The following is a 27500-nucleotide window of genomic DNA, read 5'->3' on the forward strand; positions in this document are numbered from 1 at the left end:
ATACAACACATATACAGTATACAAACACCTTTGATGGGAAATTGTTCCAACCGAAAGAGAGAGATCATTAATTATATTGTGCCACACACGACCTTGCATCGCACAACCTGTATTGAAATAGCTTATTTTCTGATGTGTGTTTGTGCCACAGGCATATCATCACAAGTCCGCTTCTGACCAAAACCCAGTCATCAGCTAAATGCCATAAGAGGAATCTCAAGTCATTAAAGATGCTTGTCGCTGCAATCTTCTGACCGTCTCCACCCACCATTAAATTAAATACAATGTCGATGTCCAAAGGGCATGTTTACACTACAATATACTGTAGTTGTAACAGAATAACTCACTAGGAATCATCTATGATCAACTCATACTTCTAAATCTGCACTACTACAACTACTTATAACACAAGGTCTGACTGAAAATGTGTACAGACCAGAATCCATGCCCTGTGTGGCTGCGGGTGGCGGAATTAATCATGTCCCTGTCTCTCCTACTATTTATTTGGGAAATGAATGTGGGTGATTATGATACTAGATCCTGATAGGGCATTTTTGTCCATCTCTGTGTGGGTCCATTTTCTTAGTTAAGTTTGGTTTCTTTTCAGTTCATTGCAACCGATGACATGCAGATTGTATGTCATTGAGCTACTTCTGAAGATCAGCTGAATGCGCGACAGGTGAGTGGTACAGTATGCATTAGGCATTTTTCATTTTCTTTATAATTACTTGCCCTCTACTTTGTCTGGGTCTATATGCATGCCTGTGTGTGTGTGCGTGTGTGCGTGTGCGTGTGTGTGTGTGTGCGTGTGTGCGTGCGTGTGTGCGTGTGTGCGTGTGTGCGTGTGTGCGTGTGTGTGTGTGTGTGTGTGTGTGTGTGTGTGTGTTAGTGATTGTGCTGGTTTCTAGCAGTGGAGCTATAAGGAGAAAGAGGCTTTATACTGTACATCAGTTCACCTCTGCCTACATACCATGCATACCATGCATACATGCATACATACATACATACATGCATACATACATACATACATACATACATACATACATACATACATACATACATACATACATACATACATACATACTAGGGCTGTGAATCGTTTGCTATCTCACGATTCAATTCCGATTCTTGGGGTCACGATTCAGTTTTTTTCAAAACAAACGATTCTCGATTCAAAAACGTTTTTTGTTTTTAATTCAAAATCGATTCTCGATTAAAACATGTTTTTTTTCCGATTCAAAATCGTTTTTTTTCGCCCAGAACTTGCCACGATTTTTGGAAAATGAAAATCGATTCTGAATCGTTCAACATGAGAATCGCGATTCGTACACCCTTAATACATACATACATACAGACATACATACACATGTACCTCATCACAGCAAGTGTGAGATAACTACATGGTCATAAGCACAGGCATTGCAAATATTCTCTACTGTGAAACAAAAACAAACACGTAGCTAATCACACATTCCAGTTATTGTCCCTTCGATAACGGGAGGATCTACCGTATGGGTATTTAGCTCACTAATTAAGGCTACTCTGTAAAGTGATGAATGCTCTGTACTGTGGGTGTTGATGTGAAGGTGAGACTTTGCTTCTTGTATGATGCATAATTAATCCCGTATTGTCTTATATCACGCCCAGGCAGGGGAAGGAAACAACCCCTCCTCCAAAAACTACCAAGCACGTGCCCTTGAGGAAGGCACTTTATTCATCTGCTCCCATGGAGGTGCGCAGTGTCCAACAAGACAGTGGAGGCTTTGAGCAGCTCCCAGATGAAGGTGTGTGTGTGTGTGTGTGTGTGTGTGTGTGTGTGTGTGTGTGTGTGTGTGTGCGCGTGCGCGTGTGCGTATTTCTGTGCGTGTGTGTGTGTGTAACCCCTTCTTGTCACTACCAAGCGGCCCCATGCAGCCTCACAGTAACTAATGTATTCTTAAACCGATCCCACGGTTACAAGGAAAAAAAGGAAATTAATACATTTTGAGTGATATCTGACATTACAAAAATATATCCCTGGTCCTGTACAATATCCCATGTCCTGTGGCAATTATTTTGAGTGACAAAATAATGTATAACGCTTTGTCTAATTATTGGTTGAGAGAAGAGCAGTCCTACACGACACCAATGCCGGTGACAGGCAACATTGTTAACAATGGATTATTGTAGGTATCATATGACGCGAAGATTTCGAGGACCAATGTGCTTGTCCTCTCCCTCCCCTGTCCCGAGCTGTACATCAACATCTGCGTAAGATTAAGACTTCGACAAGAAGCAGTTATGTTACAAATTTGTTACAGTCAAAACACCGACTGATTTCATGGCTCAGTTCTAAACGCAGCGAGCCAACGACAGAATAACATCTATAGCAGATTTAGTACTGGGCTGCTTTTGCACTCCTTACAATCATAATCTCAGCTTATTATCTGTTAACATGTGGCACATACAGTATATGTCTACAAAGAGAGAAATCTGTGCATTGGGTTTTTGAGTGTGTCTTTTTTTTGGCTGTCTATTATTTGGATGACATGATATACATCCAGATAAGTCCAGTCTAATATGTTGATTGTTCAACATAAAATATTCACAAATTCCACAATTAACTGTTAAGCAGCCACGCTTCATCTCAACTTCTAGTTGCAACAAGGGTATTAGCAACAACAACAACATACCGCAGCAACTAAGCATTTGAAGCTTCCCTTTCATCAGCCTCTGGTAACAAACACCTGTGTCGTCTCATCCATGCTGTACACTGAGTTATTTTGGTTTCCAGCAGGAATCTGTTACAAAGCAGTCCGTCTGTGACTTTAAGGGAATTCCTGGAGCATCAACGTCACACGCAAAGGTCTCGTGGGATTTGCAGTCTGTTCAGGGCGAGAGGTTGCCCAGGAAATCTGGGGAGATGTACCCTATGGGCATGGCCGGTAGGGGCTTGAGGGGCTGCTGTGGGAGGCAGGGAGGGGGAGACTGGGGGGAGGGCGGGTTGAGGAGCAGGCTGTGCTGGCAGTCCACCTCCTGTACCACCGTGTAGTCTGAGACAGGGGGAAGGAATGGGCTTTCGGGGGACTCGGGAAGGATATAGGGGGACTGATATTCCCCCAGTATGGCTGGTGGTTGGGGTTTGGTCTCCATGGGCTGGGGGGGCATAGTCTGGTACCCCTCATTGGACACAGGAGCACCAGGGTGGGTGCTGATCTGCCAAGCAGTTCCCTCTGTGGTGTAGCCGCCACCATCAGGATCCATCACCAGCAGCTGAAACTGTGACTCTTTCGGCCTCCCGTCGTTCTTTTTTTCTCCCTCCTCGTCTCGTTCCTTCTTGCTTTCCTTCTTTTTTCTCTCCTCCTCTGTGGCGGGGACGGTCTCCTGGGATCTGAGTTGTTGGCCAGGCGACAGCACCACCCCTCCAGACGGGGTCACATCACGGACCTGGGCGTAGAAGTCTGTGTTGACCCATGTCTGAGGCCCTCTGGGCTGGCTTAGGAGCCTTTCCCCGGCCTCCTGGGTGGCACTTCCACTTGAAACATCGAAGGAGGCCACATCACCCTCGGGCTGGCCAGGGAGCAGGGTCGCCATCAGCATCAGGCTCTCCTGAAGGTCTGGGTCATAACAGCTGGCCCGGCCCGAGTCGTCATCAGGGAAGCTGAGAGCGACGGACAAGAGAGTGAGAGGTAGATTGAGGGGGAAAGGAGGGGGGGGGGGATTGGGGGGTGAACCAGAAGAGATGGAGAGACGGTGGGGAATCGTTTAGAAAAAACTACATATTTGCATGGCTGTTCGATATACAGTACAATCCTCAGTGCTGATTTGTGTCAATTGTAATACTCTCTTATAACAACTCTTTACTGTTATACCAAGACAAAACCAACATCAATGAGAAAAAAGTCCAGTCGTTTGTACCTGAGGGAATGGGAGCAGCCTCGGTGGTGGTGGCTGGTGGGTTGGGACAGGGCCAGAAGCCTCTGGGTGTCAGAAGCCTGGTTGTCTCCCTTCTCCCCAGGGACGGTGTCCTCGACACCCACCTCGATGAACTCCACCCATGGCTCATCCTGGTAGAAATCTGCAGCGTAGGAGGACAGCCCGCCCATACCTCCACCACTGAGGATGACATTCAGCTCCTCCAGCTTTCCCTTCTACATTGCAGGGGTGAGTGAGTGAAATGTAATCAGGAAAAACAACAGAAAAACAATACACCAAGGGCCCTATCGTCCGCACCGCCTTCTCCATTATTTAAGGGACAAGGCAGCTCCATTGCCCCTAAACGGAATCTTCCGGCTGCCCTTGCCGGAGGATTTAAAACTTGAGGCGACTGCCTACTTTGCCGAGGTGGAGATGTGTTTTAGGCAGAGGTGGAACGAGTGATCAAATGTTTTACTTAAGTAAAAGTATTAATACTACAATGTAGAAGTACCCTATTACAAGTAAAAGTCCGTAATTCAAAAATTTCTTGGTAAAAGTACAAAAGTATTGGTATCAAAATGTACTTAAGGTACCAAAAGTAAAAGTAGTAAAATGTTTGAAAATAGCAGATCTAAAAGCTCACAACTCGTCGCATAGATAGGCTATTTTAAAATAGCCTAGGTATAAAATAGGACTAAAGTGGTTAATATATGTTTTAATATAATGTAATATTTTATATCTGCAAAGTAACGAGTAACTAGAGTTTTAAAATAATTGAAGTAAAGTGGAGTAAAAGTACAATATTTGCCTCTGTGATGAAGTGGAGTAGAAGTAAAAGTATAGACAATTGGAAAGACTCCAGTAAAGTAAAAGTACCTCAAAATTGTTCTTAAGTACAGTACTTGAGTAAATGTACTTAGTTACTTTACACCACTGGTTTTAGGGGCGTGGCGTTGCAAACACGCTATCGAACGCACAGACTTTAGCTCTCGACCTCCCCTTATCCCTTATCCGTGTATGCCAAGCTTCATGGGCATACACTTGGTTTAATTAATTCATATCGCGCCCACTTGCCAATGATTTCTATATTCTCTGCATTAACAAAAGTGTCATGTTAATTCGGTGCATTAATTATGATTTGATTACCACTCTACCAAATGCTAGAGGTTGAAATGGAAGTGTCGGGCGCACAGGGCGCCTCTTTTTTACAGCAGTTGCGTGTGTGCAAGCAGAAATATCTTGATCTACAACCTCAAGCACAACAGCACGTGACCAAGCTTCTTATGTCTTTGTGAGGATTTAAAAGTATTGTTTTCACGCTTGATTCTGTTTGCGCCTCTACCCATGGTGCATTACTGATTGATATTCATTCTTTTCAGGGCTTGATGATGAGTTTCTTTGAAGTTCAGGGGTTAATTTTGTTGTGAAAGAAAAACTAGGCAGAGTGTTAAATACATCCCACATCACTTGTCAACAGCACACGCAGAACACAATAGTAGAAAGGGACCCACTTCATCTCTTATTATGCCTCAAGGGTGCTTGTGGCATTGTCTATCTCTCACTAAATAAGAGATGGTTTCTGTTTTTAATTAACCATATGAACCGTAGTGCCCCGCTGGGCATGTTTGAGATCTACAGCTCTACAGATAGAAGATCTATAGATGGCTCTCGGTTTTACATCAGGATATCGTGGATCACGTAGCTCTTGCATGTTATTTATTTCCAAGACATTAATGTTTTGTTGTTGAATCTACATTTTCATACATTTTTGAACGCTTGATTGTCTCATAATGTTGTTTCACTGGGGTAAAAAATACATTGTGTGACATGACATCAGATGACTTGCACATGAACACACATGCACACTAAAACACTCACCTTGAGGAGATCTGGGTCTATGCCTTTAATTTTGGGAGCAGGTACAGGTGGCAACAGAATCACCATTAATCTATGAGAGGAGTGATAATCACATCAGTGATATACAGAGTGTGTGTATGTGTGTGTGTGTGTGTGTGTGTGTGTGTGTGTGTGTGTGTGTGTGTGTGTGTGTGTGTGCGCGTGCGTGCGTGTGTGTTCTCACCTGTGCTGTTGAGAGAAGACAATCAGCATTATGAGGATGACCATGCAGACAAGGCCAAAGATGAGAACCAGAGTGAAATGAAATGACTCTATAAAAGAACATTAAACAGAATCCAGTATCAGCATTATAATCATCAGGGCATCCCGGTATCTCCACATTTAGCTGATCGGTCATATGTTAGTGGGTACCACACTGGGTACTCTGAGAACAGGTACAACGGGTATTGCATAACCGGTGGGACATGCATTCCCAACTTGCATCCCTGATTTACATCGTTCCAGACTTGCGTGGTCCCTGAGTCAAGTTACAGTATATCATAATTGATAACACAATATATATCCACACATTTAATACGGATTTGGAGTTAGCGTCAGGGGCAAACATTCGGTGAGCTTTGTGGTGCTTTGAGGTGCAGAGGGGAAAAAGAAGGGGGGCTAGTATAGAACCCTGGGCAACTCCAGTCAATTATATATAGGGTTTAAATTAGGGCTGGGACTCGATTAAAAAAAATAATCTAATTAATTAGAGGCTTTGTAATTAATTAATCGCAATTAATCGCATTTTAATCGCATATCAATATTTGACCTGAAAACAGTGAAAAGCTATTTTTTTTAATGGATTTTGGCATACGTATTTAAGTACATGTACTCTAGAACTGTACTTAAGTACAATTTTGAGGTATTTGCACTTGACTCTCGAGTATTTCCAATTTCTAATACTTTTACTTCTACTCCAGTAACTCCACTATATCTCAGAGGCAAATATTGTACTTTTACTCCACTACAATTATTTGAAAACTTTAGTTACTAGTTACTTTGTAGATTTCGATTATTATAATAAAACATGTGGTGGTAACCATGTGAAAATAGCCGATCTACAAGCGCAAGGCATAGTGAGCTTGTAGATCTGCTATTTTCCACCACTCGAGGCTGGTAGATTGTGTTGTTGTTACTGTTGTTTTATAGTAGTTTAATTAATTATTAATAAAAATCGCGCGCATGTGATCCGCACCGCATCATGCACCCCCCCCCCCCCAGCTTACCGCCACCAACCCCCCTAAACGGGACAAACGCGCGCGTGGGGGGGGGCATCCATTACAGATTTTATGCCCAGCCAACATTATCAAGCAGTGCTCATGCACTGTGCTGGTTGCAGTCAACTTTGTTGTTGTCTGAGAAGTGAGAACCACGTCCTTTCAGCCAGATAAGCTTGCGTCGTTTCAGCTTGGTGCGCTGGCATAAGCGGTCCGTCTGAAACTCGTCCAGTGATAAACGTTCCGCGGTGCAAAAACGGGTGCGATTAAAATGCGTTAATTTTTTTAGCGCGATAATTTTTCTGTAATTAATTGATCGAAATTAACGCGATAAAGTCCCGGCCCTAGTTTAAATAGATAAGCAACAACTTTCAGTCTCACTAAAACAGGAGGAGCCAACTCAGTCATCTTTGCTCAATATACAGTATGCTCATCACAACACACAAAAACACTTCGTAATCAGGAGACCAGCCAAGACTTCTTACCTGACGAGGGAACCTGTGGCACATATAAGAAAATGGATTCACTAAAGTTTCCAAATTTGGTGAAGGCACTCATCCTGGACCGAATGTGGAGCTCATATTCCTCCCCGATGTTCAAGCCATAGATGGTCTTTTCGGTATTCCGCGTCTCCACCTGAAAGAGAGAGAGAAGAGAGAGAGAGAGAGAGAGAGAGAGAGAGAGAGAGAGAGAGAGAGAGAGAGAGAGAGAGAGAGAGAGAGAGAGAAGAGAGAGAGAGAGAGAGAGAAAGAAAGAGAGATATAGAGACAGAGAGAGAGTGAAGAGGACAGAGACACAAAGCGAAAAGGTTAGAGGGCAAGAATAACTGAATCATTTGCAGTGGGATGAAGACTGTTGCCTGTCACCCACTACCTGTACACCTGCACACACTGCAAAGACAACAATTTTATGTTCACATGTGTCTGGGTGGCACAGGGGTAAAAGTTCCTGCCCACCACCATGGAGACTATTGAGTTTGAATGAATCCTCCACAGTGTCTCCGGCTTGGCCGGTTCGCTCCAACAAATACAATTGGCTGTGTTTGTGGCTGGGAAGCCGGTTGGGGAGGACGATCTCTGTCACTGCACTAGTAGTCTGCCCCAGCGCGTCTGATATCTGGTCTAGAGGGGCGGATTCAAAATCCCCGGTGAAAACAACCGGTGAAAACAATTGGTTCACGATCTGTGCCCCCGCCCCGCACTCCTCCTCCCCCAATGTGCAGCATTGAGAGCCCTGACGTCACAACATTTGGAGCGACGCCCACTGCACTCTGGTTGCACTTTTTAAGTTACTGTATATACGAGTGTCTGCTAAATACCTCAATCATAAATTGCCCCTTTACAAAAAGGCTTTTCAAAGACACTTGAAGATATGCCACAGTATTTTAGGGCTAGAAGACAGTTTCAAAGGTTGAGTTTGTCTGACACTCAATCGCAGAGTCAGACAGAACGACTCTGATTCTATGGGATATTTCTGTTTGTGAGATCCATGACCTCTGACCCCGTAAACCTTCCTTCTCCTTCAAGCTGTTCCCCAGAGGGACTGGTTCCTGCTTCCGCTGCAGCCCCAACAAAGCTGCACTGACCATTAGCTGCTGGGAAATGTGTCACGTTAAGGACTCCTGGCCGTTGTATGAACGTGTTTCTGTTTGTGTTTTTGCGTGCATGTGTGTGTGTGTGTGTGTGTGTGTGTGTGTGTGTGTGTGTGTGTGTGTGGGGGGAGTGTAGGGGGAGGGGAGATGAAACGAGAAACTGTGCCTCCGTGACCACACCTAAATGTGTTTGTCCATGTAAACATGTGTGTGTGACTGCATTCCTCTGTGCATGTGTTCCTATGAAGTGTAGTGTAGTGTACTGGAAGTGTAGGAGGAGAGAGAGAGAGAGAGAGAGAGAGAGAGAGAGAGAGAGAGAGAGAGAGAGTGCGAGCGAGAGAGAGAGAGAGAGAGAGAGAGAGAGAGAGACAGACAGACAGACAGACAGACAGACAGACAGACAGACAGACAGACAGACAGACAGACAGACAGACAGACAGACAGACAGACAGAGTCATAAACAGAGAGAGAGCGAGAGAGAGAGAGAGTCATACACAGAGAGGGACTCACTGCTTCCCAGTTAGAGCTGTTTATCTTCTTGAACTGGACCTCGTATACCAGAGTCATCCACCCCGTCGAGACTTCTGCTGCGGGCGGTGAATTCCAAAGGATCATGATGTCATAGTGCAGACCAGAGGGACTCACGTCCAGCAGCGTCCAGTTCAGGGCCACCGGGGGATCTGGACTCACTTAAAAAAAAGGATAATCATCTGTGAGGATTGAAATCTCGGGAGATCGGTGTGTTTGCTCTGTGGCATCGCTAGAAGGCGATGATATCCGATAGTAAATACCATTCTTACATTACTAATAAAACCTGAGTTACAGTTGTAACCTAGGGTTTTCAAATAATGTATTTGTAGTGGAGTAAAAGTACAATATTTGCCTCTGAGATGTAGTAGAAGTAAAAGTATTGAAAATTGGAAATACTCAAGTAAAGTACAAATACCTCAAAATTGCACTCAAGTACAGTACTTAAGTAAATGTACTTAGTTACTTTCCACCACTGCCTAAGTCCTTCTAGTACTTTTAATTCATGGATGCACAGACAGCATATACGGACACGTTTCGCACGCTTAGGATGGCGTGACTCCGAAACGCGTCTGTGTATGCGATCTGGATGCACTGCCAGGGAACAACAAATCATATGACTTTATGGTTTATCTAATAGGTGAATGCATGACAGGACATGTCCCAATGGTCTATGACATAGACTCTATGTCCACTTGCAAAGCTTGCTTAGTATTAACGATCTCTGTCTTATGTGCTCCAGTCTCTATCTTTTGTCCCACCATTGATCTTGAGGGCTTTCAGCATTTAGAGTTTTTCTGTGGCGTGCACAACTGCATGGGTTGTAGCCTTCTGGATAAATTGTCCCTTTTGTCATTATTGGAATCTGTATCTGGTTAAAAGACGGCTATATGAAATAGCAACTGCATTACTAAAGTATCCTAAGTATCCTTCTGCTAAATCATCAACAAAATAATCATTTATTTTACAATTGAAAATGTGCTATATTGCTTTTTATAATTTCCTCCAATTGTATTGAAATCTATCCCTGACAGCCTTCCTTGTTCATAGTTCAAACTTGTCCTTGTTCATACTGTATTTATGTATATACCGTATACATTATTATATTTTATATATTATTATTATTGTATTTATATAACAAAATATCCTAGTGGTTATCTCTAAAAACATACTGGTAGTCATTACCCGTACACGTGGAGGGCTGCATTTCGAAAACCAGATGATACGTGAACATAATGAACATTGATTATTTTCTTTCTTTCCATGACAATGTCAGATGACCTACTGTATCTCTCATCCCACAGCGTTAGCTACACAGATAAAGACGCCCGGTCCAGATATCTCAACATTTCATCATGAAAACAACCATGGCCAGATATAACATATGTGACACTTGCTGTGATGCAGAGCGTGTGACATTTGCTGAGTCTGGCAGAGCTGATATGCAGCAGCATTTTCAGATCCTGCAAAATGCTTCTCTGTGAGGCGGTTTTCAATACCATCACAGCAGAGAGAGAGAGAGAGGGGGCAGGGTAAATTAGCCCCTTTTTCTGAGCAATGTTTCACCACTGAAGGTCCAAGTCAAGAAAACACCTGTTAGTCAGTGGTGGATAAAGCATATAATCTAGTAAATACGCGAGTATTCAAAAGTACAAATTACATAGTAGCCTACCTTTTTTTTATATCATTTCATTGCTCACATTACATGCTCACAACGTGTTGCAGTGAGACACGTTGTGAGCTTGTAGATCAGCTATTTTCACTGTATTGTTTTAATTATGTTTTAATTATATATTTTTGGACGTTTGAGTCCCAAGAGTCCTTTCCTAGAAATGTAGTGTCAAAAGAGAGTCAAAAGTATAATATGTCAATTTGAAAAGTGGAGTGAAATATGGTACCATTTTTGTCTATTCACTCTGTGTCTCAGAGGAGGTCATAAACCCGCCTACCAGTGACATCATCAATGGTGAATCCAAGCTAATAGAAACTGCAGGCTTTCTATTCCTGGAAAGTTAGCATACTTTATCGCGTTAATAAAAATCTAAATACATTTATTTTAATCTGGTTGAAAAAATAAAATCTGCCTAACGATGATATCACTTGTTGGCAGGTTTCTGAAGTGTCCACAGCCTTCCTATGAGACACAGACAGAGTAGAAAAAAGGGTTCCATTTTATCATGAACATTAGTGAGGACCAATTATATGAAGAATGAAGATAGGTTGAAAATGTGTGAAGTCGTCCTTTAAGTACAGTGCTCAAGTAAATGTACTTACTTACTTACTGTCTACCATGCAGTTTCCTAGTCAGGGTTATAAGGCATTGCAAGCGCATTGACACTTTTTAAAATGGTTGTGACAATGTATTAAATGAGACTTAAGCTGGGTTACTAACCGATGCTCTCCACAGTGAAACAGTCATCATCATATGTGACGTTTTCCCGGGTGCGTAGCTCCACACAGTACGTTTTCCAGACGACCGTGTGGTTCGTGTCAAAGTAACACGCGTTCTCGGATGGAATATACTTTGGACACTCCTCCCATTGGTGAGTGGGGTCCCTGAGAGAAAGGGACAAACCAATGAAAAGGAAAACAGAGAAAAGGAAAGGAGAGATGCTTTGTTTACCAGTTGTGAATTGATAGTCAGGGGATATTAGCAGAAAGATTTCCAATCTTGGAATAAATTCCTTACCCAAAAAAATCTTCACCAATGTGTTTGTAAAAGTGTCTAGTAACACATCTCACAAAGACTGAAATGCAGTTTCCCTAGGAGAATTTTTGACAGCTCCTGAAAGTTGGGGTACCCACCATAACCTTATGTGGGGAAAAAAAACAATTTTTTATTCTGTTTTAAGTAGCATGTGAGGGGTCAAACTAGGGTGTTTTTATGATTCTGAATCCATTGCAAGCATTTGTTTTGCACCAAAACCACTCCTTGGGCTAAAAACGGCCCAATCTCAATGGGCTTTTAACACAAAAAGTATACCTGGAAAAGAAACGTTTTTAGCCCAAGGAGGGGTTTTGGTGCAAAACAAATGTTTGCAATGGATTCAGAATCATAAAAACACCCTAGTTTGACCCCTCACATGCTACTTAAAACAGAATTAAATTTAGATTTTTTTTCCCCACATAAGGTTATGGATGGTACCCCAACTTTCAGGAGCTGTCAAAAATTCTCCTAGGGAAACTGCATTTCAGTCTTTGTGAGATGTGTTACTAGACACTTTTACAAACACATTGGTGAAGATTTTTTTTGGTAAGGAATTTATTCCAAGATGTTTTTAATATCCCCTGACTATGAGTGTATATGTCATTAAAAAAAAGAGTACTTTGAATGATGTCCACAATGTGCGCACGCACGCACACGCACACGCACACGCACACGCACACGCACACACACACACACACACTAGAACGGTTCGGTTGAGATGGACACAAGTTGACCACGCATGCTCAGCATTTTAACTCTTTAACTGCCAGAGTAAAAGTCATTACACACCGGCGATTATGCGAATATACGCAAAGACTGCGGTCCGAATAAATAAAAGCATTTTTTTTCGCTCCGCGAAACGGATGTGGAAGCTTGCATTGACTTTATAAGGTTTTTAAAAAAAACATATCATTCGCATGAGAAAATCGCCCCCGATGTGTAAGGACCTTTGTAGTGTAATAGTGGTACGCCAGCGAAAACGAGCGATTTTATCAACCTTTGAAAAATCATGGAATATTTTCTGTGAATGCTATCCGCACAGTGATCCCCTCATTACACACACAAAATTATCCGATAGCGGTTCTATAGTTGTGGCAAGTTGAAAATAGCATGTTTTGCCCAAAATATATAGTGTAAATAAAAGGTACACAGGAGCTGAGATAGAGCATTTTTAAGCAATAAGTTAACCAGGGAGTGAATGGAGCAGCACATCTTCGGATCGCGCTATCTCTGGTTCTGTGTGAAAAAAAAAAAATGAAAAGAAATTGTCCAAACTCGTCCATGGCAGGCTGGGCCATAGCAGAATTTATGGCAGTTAATGAGTTAATGTAGGATTACCACTGTGCCACTGTGCATGTACCTGACAGTAATGGAGAGGGGTGGCTAACTCACTTTTCAAGCCTTCGATAGAAAAACCGCAGCGCTCCGGGATGAGAGAGGTTTTGGAAACTGCCAGAACTCCACACACAGTGGAATGTCGCCTGGTCCCTGGACATGCACTCTTTAATATGAGGTTCTGAGGGAGTTGAGAGAGAGACAGATGGAGAGAAACACATTATTATTATTTTAAGGCAATATTAGGCTTATGAAAACAGACACTTTGTAAAAAATACATAAAAAACACTTTTGCATAATAGGCAGCTCACAGCTTGACTACAATGTGTACAATTTATTGATTATGAAAATGTATTTTAACCTCCCCTTACTGGAAAGAATCCAAGCACAAATCAAACAATTCACAGCGACAGGAAATCAATGCTGTTTCCATACAGTTTATATTTCAGCATATGTGTGCATTCCAGTGTGCATTTGTGCTTTGTTAAAATGCTCTCAGGTGGGCAGGGAGGGCGGCCGTGCAGAAGGCCCGATCGCCCATGGTACGTAGGTTGGTCATGGGGGTTATGAGAAGGTTAGTGTTTGAAGAGCGGAGCCGAGGGTTGTGGGGAGACTAATTCCTTGAGGTAGAAAGGAGGGTTGCCGTAGATGCATTGCCCCCTCCCCTCAAACAACCCAAAAAACGTATTTCACCCACTGTTTGACACCTGCAAACCTGTGATGTGACAATAAAGATGATTCTGATTCTGAGAAGAGGAAGTCTAATGAGGAGGTTTATGGATGCGGTGAGAGACGCCATGCAGGTGGCAGGAGTCAACGAGGATGAGAACAAAAAACAGAACCAGATGGAAACAGATGATCCGCTCCGCTGTGGCGACCCCGATGGGAAATAGGAGAAAAAAGAAGAAGACAGTCTTTGGCTGGCTGCAAGTAAATTAGGTGACACATCCTGTTGTTTGTTTTCCTCCGACCATAATGGCACTGTTCATTATCTCTGCCATTAGATCATGTGTGTCTGTCTGTCTGTCAGTCCGCAGCTAATATTGCATGATATCAGGCCGATCAGTGTACAATTTCTTGTGCACACTGACAGCAGATCAAGGACCTCAATTATCTAATATTGTTTTAATAGCATTAGCTGTATACAGTAGGAATTGTCTCTCTATGGGCTAAGGAATATGCACCCACCAGGCAATGGAATGGAACTAGCCAATTACAAATGTTTCCCACCAATATAAAAACAAAAACATATTTAGTTGTCTGATGAGCAAGTATTAGTAATTTGTAAAATGATTTTGAATGTATTCCATTTTAAAATGTGTTTTAAAATTCCATTCCTGCTCAGCAGCTAGCTAACTAATTCATTTTCCAGTAGGAGTTATTTAAGTGACTGCACAGGGGATACGGAAGTGGGGAAATGACCGGATTTCTACTCATTATGAACTTCCGAATTACAGACACTTGGCAGAAGCATTTGGATCTTGCGGGAGTCAACACGTCTGTCTGTCACGTCTTGCATCTATAGAACTAAAATGACAGGACAGGATGTAAAAAAAAGAATTATCAATGAAGCCCTATTTCAAATATAGCTAAAATAGCTACTATTCATAGCTAATAATCTACAAGCTCATAATGCATTGCATTGTGAAGCATTACAATGCAACGCATGACATACCCAACATTTGTGACACCAGGTTGAAAGTGTCTAATGAATGTATGGTTGCAGACAAGAAAACACTTATAACACTATAACTAGTCTGTTAACTATAAATGGATTGAGACCCATAAAATAACTGAATTTGAGGTTAAATGTGAATGCTACGTGGTGGTAATTGCCATCCCCTAGGACCCCAAATGACGTCCCCTGCTCTCGGCCTCCGCTATTCCATGGTTACGGCCTGACTACGCCTTATCCTACAGTATGCACCCCTCCACTCCTCAACACCCCCCCCCTCCCGCCCCAACGCGCACGCGCGCGCGCACACGCACACGCACACACACACACACACACACACACACACACACACACACACACACACACACACACACACACACACACACACACACACACACACACACTACTCCCTCTCCTACTCAGAGAGCAGATTCTCATCTAGTTGAGAGACTGGGGATTTGGTGCAACCATAAATAAGCAGCTGAAGGTAACATTGATTTCTCGTTCCGCCCCCTTCCCCCCTCATCCTCCTTGACTGTGGCATCAATCACACGTGGACCACAAACATAAGCACACTTCACACAGCTCACATGGCACTATACATTCCACGCACAAAAAAAAACAAAAACAAGGTCCATTTTCATTTGTCACAATGCGACCGCATACAAATACATCATGCGCAACAGATAAACGAGCACATACGTACAAAACGATCCAACAGGCATTGCATGCTGCACCAGTTGCATTTTATGAACACAGGCGATGCCATCATGCTCTTAAAAGTGCACGTTCTCACTTTGCCGCTCTAGGCGAGATTCCTTTGATGCGCCCCAGCACACGCGCGAAGCGCGCGTGTGTAGGACCCTTGCCCGCGTGAAGCGCGCGCACGAAATTTTTCGAGGTTCTGGGCGGATTATGATACTTTTTTTTGTGTCTTTGGTTACTTTATTTCGGTTTTAGGGTTAGGCTTAGGGTTAGGTTAGGGTTGTGTTATTTAATTCAGATTTTACCGATTTATTATCATTATTATAATTTTTTCCCGACTTTTTTTGCCGCCTCTCCAAACTGCCGCTCTAGGCGGCCGCCTAGGTCGCCTCTATGGGTGCGCCGGCCCTGTTTGTGATGTTAAAGGTTTCATGACATTCAGTTTTACAACACATTAAAAGTCTTTGTCATGGTCCTTAAAACGTGTATAAAAAGTTTTAACAGAAAATTCCACTCCAGTTAGCCATTGCAGGTGTTTTTCTCTCACATTTCTAAAGCCTTTTCAACTGCAATGAAAAATAAATCTTTGCCTGCGGGTGTCGTTGTTGAGGGATTTTGCCCGTCAATCATCGCCTCTGCTCCCCCCCAAAGGAAAGGATAGGGGAGGGGAGGGGCGAGGAGGAGAGTGGGCCTGTGACTTCACTCTCCAAGGGGCAATCACAGATTACTTTTGAGCCTAATTATTCAGAAAACCCCAGACTACAGAAAATCCACTGAATTTTCAAAGTTCCGTTTTTTTTAGTGTAATTGAGGTCATAAAACCCCCCAAAAAACATAACAAAAAAAGTGAAAATGAATGTCATAGAACCTTTAACCATTTTCAACCTGGCGTATCTATTTTGGGCATGTCATTATAGGCAAAATATTTTTTTTTCAAAATAGAGAAAATAGCCGATCTACAAGTTTACAACGCACCATGATGCCACGGGTTGAGCTTACAGTTCGGCTAATGACGTCTTCCCCCCTTTACCTTCTTTCCCACCCTTCATCTCCTACAGCTTTGCTTGTTCAGCTCTCTCTCTCTCCCGTCCAACAAATTCCAGCTGCCTGCCACCATCAAAAGATTTGCCGCAGACCTGGGATGCCAAAAGGAACTGGACAGTAACTACACACTGCAACATCCTGAGCTTTAATTAATCCATTAAGACCGAGAACACATCTGTTTAAAAAAAATAGCAGATATATAAGCTTTTAGTGTGGCACAGAGTGCCGCACAAATGCTTGCTTAGAAAAAATTATATTGAAAGACTTGCAAAAAAAAATCACGATTAAAAATAAATACGCTAATAGCGCGGCACTTGGTGCCGTGCTATGAGCTTGTATATCTGCTATTTTTTTAAAGCCAAAGAAAGCTAAAATGACACATGCATTGAATGTGTTAATTAAACTCAGAGCTCGATTAACAATCAGGATTTTACAGTGCACCACAGACAATAGCTTATTCACCATGGTTATTTTCACTGAGAAATAATTAACCACTTAAACCATTCTCTGGGCATGTAGGCAAGCTTGTAGATGTCTTGGTCGCAATCTCAGTACCTTGTCTGCACGTGTGAAACACAGGCATCAGTGCGAGACCATGTCAATAGGTAATTTCATCAACAACCTCATGCACTTGTGTGCGTCACAGGCCATTGTGTTGTCCATTGATTTAGTCAATTTCCTTTTTATTGACTTATTCCAATCCTCCAACAAACATGTATTGTTAGTGGCATGGTTCGTTTTATGAATTTCATGACCTTAGCCTCGGCTGGCAAAGTCCCCCATATCAAAAACATCAACATTGCTTTCTCTAAATCAACCGTAGCGATAGTTCAGGTAGGCAGGAGGTGTACATTGATAGCTCACTCTCCCCGGACACCCCCCCCCCCCCCCCATTAATTCGCTAACAAGTTAATTCATTCATACACCCACAAGTCAGTATGTCTCTACGTGTTCAACCTCAATTCATTCTGATTCGCTGCAAGCTAACTCACACACGGCCTCATTCCCACAGTGCAACTCAGGCCGTCCTTTTAAGCAGTCCAATATTCACTGTTCATTCTTCGTGCTTAACTGTCACAGCTTGTTGTACAGCTGTCAGCGTTCAAATTCTCCCCACCTCCCCGGCCTCCTCCCTGTGGCATTTAGTTCTCATGTTAATGGGTGATTCTGTGATGGTACTGTGATTCTATGGATTGTATCTTAACTCATGCAATTGAAAGGTTCAATGTAATGTTCATTTAATAACTGTATCTTATTCTCTGCTCCGGGGCGGGTTTGTGATCTCAGATTCTGTGTCCTGCTTGCGCAGGTAATCAGAGTCACATCGCCACATCGCCATTGCAATAAATGGTGAATGGTAAATGGTTTCACCACAGTTGAGCAGGGTGAGCTAGATAGCAGCCCAACAGTTTTGCTAAAGAAAGTCATCTCCATGCTTCCTTGACTAAGGTCAGTATCTTTTAGCTTTATTCTCAGTTGTTTACATTTTCAAATGCCAGTAACTCTGGATGGCTTATTCTGCAGCTGAAGCCAAAGTGTGATAAAGGTGAAACGTTAGGCAGAAACACTTAATTCTCTCATTCCCTCCCTCACTCTTTCTATAGAACATGCTTAGGCGAAGTCCTATAGAATGTCTATGGATACACAATATAAAAGTGTCCAGAACATTAGATTTGTCTAGTTTGTCAACCTGTGGATATTTAGAACAAAACAATATATTTCTAATAGTCAATAACAATACCATAACCTGTTCTTTCAGAAATAAGGTTAATGAATAGTACTGCTCTAATGAGACACTGCCGGTTTTATCTCCCCGGAATAGCTTTTTTGGTTGCGGTGATGCCATGATGATTTGGTCAATATTTCTTCCCTTATTTTGCATTGTGGACTAATCGTGGGAAAGGGCTCCCGTCTGTCTGATCAGTTGTGCATGCTGAACAAAGTACATGTTAATACAAACAGTGTCGTGTACAGATGAAAGCAGAAGCGCTATTGATCTGGATCATATTGGAACAAAGCAATTTGTGTACATACAAACAGTATAAACAAATAAAAGTAGTGTAACATTAGTTCAACTGTAATATCTACTTTTGCTTTGCTATGAAAAAAACGTTTTATTTTTTGGTTTTCTATGCAGTGGCTCTGCAGGTGAGCCGTCTAGAAGAGGGTCTGTGTGTGTGTGTGTGTGTGTGTGTGTGTGTGTGTGTGTGTGTGTGTGTGTGTGTGTGTGTGTGTGTGTGTGTGTGTGTGTGTGTGTGTGTGCGCGCGCGTGCATGTGCGCGCATGCGTGTAGGCGGAAACTATGCCCAAATATAAGGAGATGGCTGACCTCATGGCACTGACGGTCACATGAAGTCCCAGCGACACATGGAAACCAAAGCTTTATTAGACCCCATCTCAGAGATGCTCGTAGGCCTGCGTCCTGCGTCGCTGACGCACCATATTGCGAAAGGACGCATTCATGACAACTCTAGTGCGTCCATGGGACGCAGCTCCGATTAGCTCCGATAATATATAATATTTGTCAGCTGTGATCTACATGGACTCTCTCGGTTAGGCACCGTTGGTGGAGAAGTATAACTCTCCGGTTAGACACCGTTGTACTGGAGAAGTATAACTCGGTTAAACGGCGTTGTGTGGCAGAAGCAGCAGCACAGCCCCTCGCTGTTAGTCTACGCTACACACACAGAGAGAGAGAGATAGACGGCATGAGGACCTGCTCTTAAACGTGTTAAAACGTCTTGGATAGACCACTGTCTGGAATAATAACTGATCATCATACATACAGGTCTACTACTAATCTTTGTTGCTGTTGTCATCTTAAATTGACCAGCCAAAGTAAAATCCCCGATTTTAGAGTGTTCTCCCACTTGCTTGGAGATCAGAGTGAGTGGTGGATTAACGCATGTTGCCAATCAGCTGTGTAACATTAGCAGGTTAACGATGGCTCGTTGATCCTATGCATTTGACCCTGATTTGACCACAAAGGCAAACAAAAGCACTAATTAATGGCAGCTGTAAGTAACCGGTTGTCTATCGTCTGTGTCTTGTGTATGTTTAATTCGATTGTTAAGACGTGACGTTGCGCCCCGCTAGAATAACTTCCGGGTCCAAGTGTTTTAATGTTAATAATAATAATGTTAAATCATAATAATAAATAAATACTTTGTACTTCTATGATATTAGCATTAAGACCCTTATTAACCCTCAATGGTTCATTTCTGAAAAAGGAGGTTATTGTAAAAAGATTTACGGGTTCCAACATGTTGTTTACAATGAAGAGTGGACGGCGCTGGTGCCTTTTGGACCCGGACGTGACATCGGACTACAAAATTACGTCAGACTTAAGAACCGAATAGGGAGGTTTCCTGTTAGTAAACATGAGAGGAATATGACCGCGCAGCTGCGGGGGGAAGCCTATGGGTGCGTTTGGAAATTACGCACCGGAGCACACTCGCCTATTAGTTTGTATTGGCCAGTGCGCTCACTGCCGCTCAGGGCTGTATTTTCGAACGCGCCTTTCCCCCACTGACCCCCAGGCATGCGCAGATTGCGCATTCTGCTCTGTGATGACGTCGCGCGGAAATCCGTCTATAGGCAACTGGATGTTTTCTGTAGCTTAGAGATATCATAACAATTAATTCCCTGAAGAGGGTAGACCCTCTCCCTCATGCTAAACTTAAAGTGACTTATAAGGTTCCACTTCTCCTCAAAAAGACAACTTTATTTTCCTTTCTCAATGACAAGCCTAATAGTATTATTGCATGTTGACTATGTGCAATAACTGCAAGCCAATGTTCATAGGCATTGTCAGTATTTGTCTTCATTAGGTTTCGAGAGCCTGTAAGGCTTCGAACCCTATTACATCTCTACACTTTCACTATTATTATTATTATTATGGGGCCAGGCTTCCAGCATGGACCCATATTGTTATTCGCATTATTTCCGTTTCTTCTTCTGCCACTTTTGGCAGTTCTGGCTGAACCGTGCAGTCGCTTTTTATGAAACTCGGCCATATGATAGATGGTCATGAAAAACGATCAAGAAATAATTCTCACAATCTTTCGTCAAAAGGTGGCGCTATAGCACTCAATTGAAAAATGCCAACTTTGAACAGGTACAACTCATGCCGTGTTTGACCTACAGCCATGAAACTTCGATGCACACATGCGTCTCCTCATGCTGAACAACTTTCACCCTCTGACTTTTGACCTCTGACCTTTAGATCTCCCACCATTTGGAATTATATGAAAAACAGTTAAAACCTATCTCCTCCTGGGATTTTTGAGTAATCTGCACGAAACTTTTTACACATGAACTTTGGACCTATACCAAAAAACGTTTGCAAAATATCTTCCATAAGTGAAAAAATGAAGCTTTAATGAGCCAATGAATATTGCAGTTTTATGACAATTATTCATCTGCCCCTAACACATACATGCAGACTTACCATTCTTTGAAACTTTGCAGAAATGTAAAGGGCCATTCCAAATATCACTGAAACCAATCTTACTCCAATTGGTCAAACGGGGGCGCTATAGCAATTTTTTGAAAATTGAAACTTTAAACAGGCAAAAGTCATGCCTCGTTTGGCCGACAGCCATTAGACCTGCTTACACATGTGCCTTGACTAATGAGGAACACATCTATCACGTTGACCAGTAAGCACCGCCCTTAGATTGTCCGCAATCTTGAGCAGTTTGAAAAACACTTAAACCCAGGATTTTTCAGCTATTTGCGTGAAACTGTATGATCTGTGTGATCTCCTTTTTCACAGGTTCTTGTCTGTTGGTGGCTTCTCGCTTAAATGTGTGCCCCACAACCTGAAGGTCACCAGTTCAAGCCTCACTTGGTGCAGACTTCATCTAAGTTGCATTTCACACAACATGACTATCAATGAATACATCTGCAATTGTTAAAGATAACATGAAATACTTAATTGAGTGTTTTTTACATACAGCTGATCTACAATCTCACAACTTTTCAGATAGCAATGAGAGTATGTTTTTTCAATGTATAACATACTTCATTGTGAAAATAGCCAATGTACAATCTGACAACTTTTAATGGTTTGTGAGCTTGTAGATCGGCTACTTTCACTAATTTTGGTTCTGAGGAGATGTACAATTTCTTCATTGGTAAATGGTTTGTGAACGAGTGATCTTAGTGTTAGTGAAACAGGGGCTTGGGTCATGACAGAAGGCAAGAGTTTGTGATCCTCAACAGACAATATCAGCCTTGACAAAGATATAGCACTATAGGTAGTGTTGCAGCTACCTAAGAGTGCTTCATGACCGTAAGGTTGCCGGTTCAAGCCTCACTTGATGCAGACTCATTTAAGTTGAAATGCAAAAAAAATGACTCAATCTATTCCGTTTCCATGGCGCTCTCTCTCTCTCTTCAATCTATTCCATGTCTTTCTCTTCAATCTATTCCGTTTCCATGTCTCTCTCTCTGTCTCTTCAATCTATTCCATTTGTCTCTCTCTATGTCTCTTCTTTCTATCTATCTATCTATCTATCTATCTATCTATCTATCTATCTATCTATCTCTCTCTCTCTCTCTCTCTCTCTCTCTCTCTCTCTCTCTCTCTCTCTCTCTCTCTCTCTCTCTCTCTCTCTCTCTCTCTCTCTCTCTCTCTCTCTCTCTCTCTCTCTCTCTCTCTCTCTCTCTCTCTCTCTCTCTCCATGAGACCCACCTCGTGTCCCCTCCCTTAAAGGAGAATTCCAGTCATTTTAGATGTTTGCTTTGATGTGTTGGTAATCACTCACCAACATACAAAGGGGTGGCCATAGCTGAGTGGTTAGTGAGCCCGCCTAGGGAGCCAGAGACTCTGGTTGCCCCAGGTACGATTCCAGGCCAGGTCAGCAAATGTATCGATGAAATGAAATTTGTCCCTGAGCAAGACTCTTAACCCCTAATTGCTCACAGGCACTCATTGGAAACAAGACCGCAAGGACTTTCATGAACTGACCTGTTAAAGGAATTATCATCTCTCTTTCTCTCTCCTGGCCCCATATTATCGCTGCTTGCAGCTATATTTATTATTATTCTTCCGCCGTTTTTGCCAGTTCTGGCCTAACCGCCTGGTCACTTCTTATGAAATTCGGCAATATGGTAGAGGGCTATGCCAAACGGCGAAAACCCGAAACTCACAACCATTGGCCAAAGGGTGGCGCTGTAGCACTCAATTGAACATGCCAACTTTGAACAGGTACAGCTCATGCCCTGTTCGACCTACAGCCATGAAACTTCGATACACACATGCGTCTCCTCATGCCTAACAACTTTCACTGTTTGACTTTTGACCTCTGACCTTTAGATCTCCCACCATTTCGAATTCTATGAAAAGCAGTAAAAAGCAGTAAAAAGCCTACTCCTCCTGGGATTCATGAGCAATCTGTACGAAACTGTATACACATGAACTTTGGACCAATGCCGACAGACGTAACTTAGCGGATTTTCCATAAGTGAAAACGTTAAGCTTTTATAAGCCAATGAAAATTGCAGCTTTTTTTAAATTATTCATCTGCCCCTAACACATACATGCAGACTCACATTTGTTTGACACTTTGCAATATTGTAGAGGGTCCTTCCAAGTATCACTGAAACCAATCTTACTCCAATTGGTCAAAGGGGGGCGCTATAGCAATTTTTTGAAAATGCAAACTTTAAACAGGCAAAAGTCATGCCTCGTTTGGCCGACAGCCGTTAAACCTGCTTACACATGTGCCTTGACTCATGAGGAACACATGTATCACTTTGACCAGTAAGCTCTGCCCTTAGATTGTCTGCAATTTTGAGCAGTTTGAAAAACATTTAAATCCAGGATTTCTGAGCAATTTGCATGAAACTGTGTCAAATACATGTTTGAGGCCCTTTTTCACAGGTTCAGGTGTGTTGGTTCAATAGCTTGATTGCTTAATCATCTGCCTTGAAACCATAGGGTAGCCGGTTCGAATCCCACCTCAGGTAGACTTAATTATAATTGCATTGCACACAACATGACTATATCAATGAATACATGTGCAATTGTTAAAGATGACGAGAAATGCATACTTGAAAGTAGTTATTTTCAATGTATGACGTACTTCATTCGCGCTTTTGTTTTGTTTTGTTGGATTCTCCCTTTTCACTGTCTAAGGCTGTGTATTGGATAGCTCCACCAGTAGAGTGTGAGTCTCATGTGCCGAAGGTCCCTGGTTCGAATCCCACTTATTACAGTTCACATTTAAATTGCATTGTACAAAACATGACCCTGTTAATTCAGACAAGTGCAATGTTTAGACAATAACACGAAATGCTTTTGAGAGTAGTTTTTTTTTATGTATGACATACTTTCTTGTGAAAATAGCCGATCTACAATCTCACACCTTTTTAGATAGCAACGCGTTGTGAGCTTGTAGATCGACTATTTTCCACTAGTTTCCATTCCGAAATATATTGAGCAGTTTGAAAAACATTTAAACCAAGGATTTCTGAGCAATTTGCGTGAAAGTGTGTCATGTGTGTAAACTCCCTTTTCACTAGTACAGGTCTGTTGGCCCAATGGCTTAATCATCTGCCTTGAAACCACAGGGTTCCTGGTTCGAATCCCACGTCATGTAGAATTCATTATAATTGCATTGCACACAACATGACTGTATCAATGAATACATGTGCAATTGTTAACCAGTAAACTCCGCCCTTAGATTGTCTGCAATTTTGAGCAGTTTGAAAAACATTTAAATCCACTATTTCTGAGCAATTTGCGTGAAAGTGTGTCATGTGTGTGAACTCCCTTTTCATCAGTTCGGGTCTGTTGGCCCAATGGCTTAATCATCTGCCTTGATACCAGAGGGTCGCCGGTTCAAATCTCTCACACCGGAAGAACCTATAGGACGGAAAAACCTATAGATAGCAACAGACACCATCAGGGAGGCCATATCTTTAGCTCAATGAGAAGAGAGGCAGCCTGTGAATCCATAGGTCGCTGGTTCGATCCCTGTCCCCAACAATGCGTTGAGGTGATCATCATTTGGAATTCCCCCTATTCCCATGGATTGGATCCACCCCTCTCACCTGCTCTCACTCATCACCAATCACACCTGCCACATGCACAGTACAATTTTTAGGTACTTTTACTTTACTACTCTACTCTACTCCAATTACAGCAGATGACAGCTTTAGTTACTTGTTACTTTGCAGATGTAATTATTAATACAACACCTACAGTAACCACATACAGCCGATCTACAATGTGACGCGTTATGAGCTTGTATGTATATAATAAGCAACCCATGCTGTATGATAACTTACCACATATGAAATCCAATTCTGTCTATCCAATGGCTCAGTCTGTACTGTGGCCATAGCTGAGTGGTTAGTGAGCCCACCTAGGGAGCCAGAGGCCCTGGTTGCCCCAGGTACGAATCCAGGCCAGGCCAGCAAATGTGTCGATGAAATGAAATGTGTCCCTGAGCAAGACTCTTAACCCCTAATTGCTCACAGGCCCTCATTGGAAACAAGACCGCAAGGACTTTCATGAACGGACCTGGAATTATCCTTATCCTTTACACTGTCTACCCACAAGTCTATAGGTCCCTGGTTCAAACCCCAATTTAACCGGTCCAAATATAATTTACTGAACAAAAATCATGACTTTGTTAATTAATGCATGTTCACTTCTTCTCTCTCGCTCTCTCTCTTACTGCCTCTCTTTCTCTCTCTCTCTCTCTCTCTCTCTCTCTCTCTCTCTCTCCCACTCTGTCACTGTCTGTCTGTCTGCCAGTCTGCCACTCTGTCACTGTCTGTCTGTCTGCCACTCTGTCACTGTCTGTCTGTCTGTCTGTCTGCCAGTCTGCCACTCTGTCACTCTGTCACTCTGTCACAGTCTGTCTGTCTGCCAGTCTGCCACTCTGTCACTGTCTGTCTGTCTGCCAGTCTGCCACTCTGTCACTGTCTGTCTGTCTGCCAGTCTGCCACTCTGTCACAGTCTGTCTGTCTGTCTGCCAGTCTGCCACTGTCTGTCTGTCTGCCAGTCTGCCACAGTCTGTCTGTCTGCCAGTCTGCCAGTCTGCCACTCTGTCACTGTCTGTCTGTCTGCCAGTCTGCCACTCTGTCACAGTCTGTCTGTTTGTCTGTCTGCCACTCTGTCACAGTCTGCCAGTCTGTCACAGTCTGCCAGTCTGCCACTCTGTCACTGTCTGTCTGTCTGTCTGTCTGTCTGTCTGTCTGTCTGTCTGTCTGTCTGTCTGTCTGTCTGTCTGCCTGCCAGTCTGCCAGTCTGCCACAGTCTGTCTGTCTGCCAGTCTGCCACAGTCTGTCACAGTCTGCCAGTCTGCCAGTCTGCCACTCTGTCACAGTCTGCCAGTCTGCCAGTCTGCCACTCTGTCAAAGTCTGCCAGTCTGCCAGTCTGCCACTCTGTCACAGTCTGCCAGTCTGCCATTATTCTCGAAACCGCTCATTGCTGCTTGCAGCTATATTTATTTCTTGAATTCCTATTTCTTTATTTGCCAATACTTCCACTGTAAGCCAGTGTTTTCAGTCTACACAATAAATAGTAAAAATAAATTCTACATTCATAAATAATACAAAATAAAATAATAATAATGATTAAAAGGTTCTATGATTAAATGTATTCTATTGGTCAAAGGTATGTTAAATCCACCTGTTGCCCACTACTAGTATTTCTTACCATAAGGTGTGCTAATACTACAGAATCATATACATTTGAAAAAATATATTTATGATTTTTTAATATATGTATATATATCGGTATCGGTCTTGAAAAGCAGGAACGTGTCGCACTGATCTAGATCTGCTATTTTCACAATATGTATCTGTGGAACTGAATCAAACTAAATTAAGTGCCTCAACTCCTAATTCCTCAGGGTGGGGGGTCCCCAGTTAAAATATGATTATTTTGGGGGGTCGCTGCCTGAAAAGGTTGAGATCCACTGCATCAGGATATAATGTACACAGTCACACACGCATAGAAGATATGGAGATTGGAGATCAAAGAAAACGATAGGGGGGGGGGACGTGTAATTGGGGACCCATAAAATGTCCCTGGGACCCATCTAAAAGACCACCCTTGCATCCCAGGACCCATTACATTGAAAACCTAGCAACATCACTGCCATCTTGTTTCTGAATACAGAACAGTTCATAATAAAGCTCTCTAATAGGTAAAGAGCCACTATGTAAGCTAAACTGCTTCACACACTGTATGGTGTAAAACTGGTTCAAGCTGTATGTGGCCTCGAGGTGCTCTCCCTAAATAAGCTGTCACTTTTGTCATGGGGCATAAGGCATTACTAAAGTTATACTTTGAAATGGTCGCTGGGCAAAGCATGAATTAAGCCTCACCCTAAAGTCTTTCATGCTAACCAGTGCTGTCATCACACCACAGTCTACAGTGTCTGAATTGATGAGAAACGGAATCCTGCCCGTACCTGCCGAACGCCAGGAGAAAAACAGACAACCTTGATGAAAGCTGTGTACTGTAATAAGCAGCAGTGTGACTGCCCTCCAGGGTCGTGGGAAAACATTTTGTACCTTCAAGGGGCGATCTCTCTTAATTGTGCAGGAGGCTGCACAATTGATAAAAGAAATATGGAAAATTGTCGCTTTACAATTATGTAACCGTGAAATTCTGTAAATGGTACAGAAAATGAATAAATGGACTGCAATTATAGCGCTTTTTCTAGTCTTCCGACCACTCAAAATGTGATTCACACAATTTACATTCAACCATTCACACACACTGCAACAGCGGAACACCATCATACATTACTTTTGCTACAAAGAGTAAACATTCATACACTGACAGTGTATTGTGTTTTTAGGCATAATCGTGCAGCCCTAATCCCAGTTTGTGCGTTGTGTGCACGTATCATCAATGAGTGCGTGCATTTGTGCGT

General features: G+C 42.7%; 1 protein-coding gene across 2 annotated transcripts in view; it reads right to left on the reverse strand.

The window, feature by feature from the left end:
• ghra (growth hormone receptor a) overlaps window positions 1-27500 on the reverse strand; it is a 54518-nt gene that overhangs the window by 1530 nt on the left and 25488 nt on the right. For both annotated transcript variants that reach the window (XM_084055897.1, XM_084055896.1), the window contains 8 exons: window positions 13229-13352; window positions 11522-11685; window positions 9112-9290; window positions 7496-7646; window positions 5978-6065; window positions 5776-5845; window positions 3898-4130; window positions 1-3640 (listed from right to left, as the gene is read on the reverse strand). The exon at window positions 1-3640 is cut by the window's left edge and continues 1530 nt beyond it. In XM_084055897.1, the coding sequence (XP_083912023.1) occupies window positions 2869-3640; window positions 3898-4130; window positions 5776-5845; window positions 5978-6065; window positions 7496-7646; window positions 9112-9290; window positions 11522-11685; window positions 13229-13332 (1761 nt within the window). In that variant the 5' untranslated portion in view covers window positions 13333-13352 and the 3' untranslated portion in view covers window positions 1-2868. The remainder of the gene's footprint in view (window positions 3641-3897; window positions 4131-5775; window positions 5846-5977; window positions 6066-7495; window positions 7647-9111; window positions 9291-11521; window positions 11686-13228; window positions 13353-27500) is intronic.

Source organism: Gymnoscopelus microlampas, assembly GCF_963454915.1.
Source record: "Gymnoscopelus microlampas genome assembly, chromosome: 4".
Classification (NCBI taxonomy): Eukaryota; Metazoa; Chordata; class Actinopteri; order Myctophiformes; family Myctophidae; genus Gymnoscopelus; species Gymnoscopelus microlampas.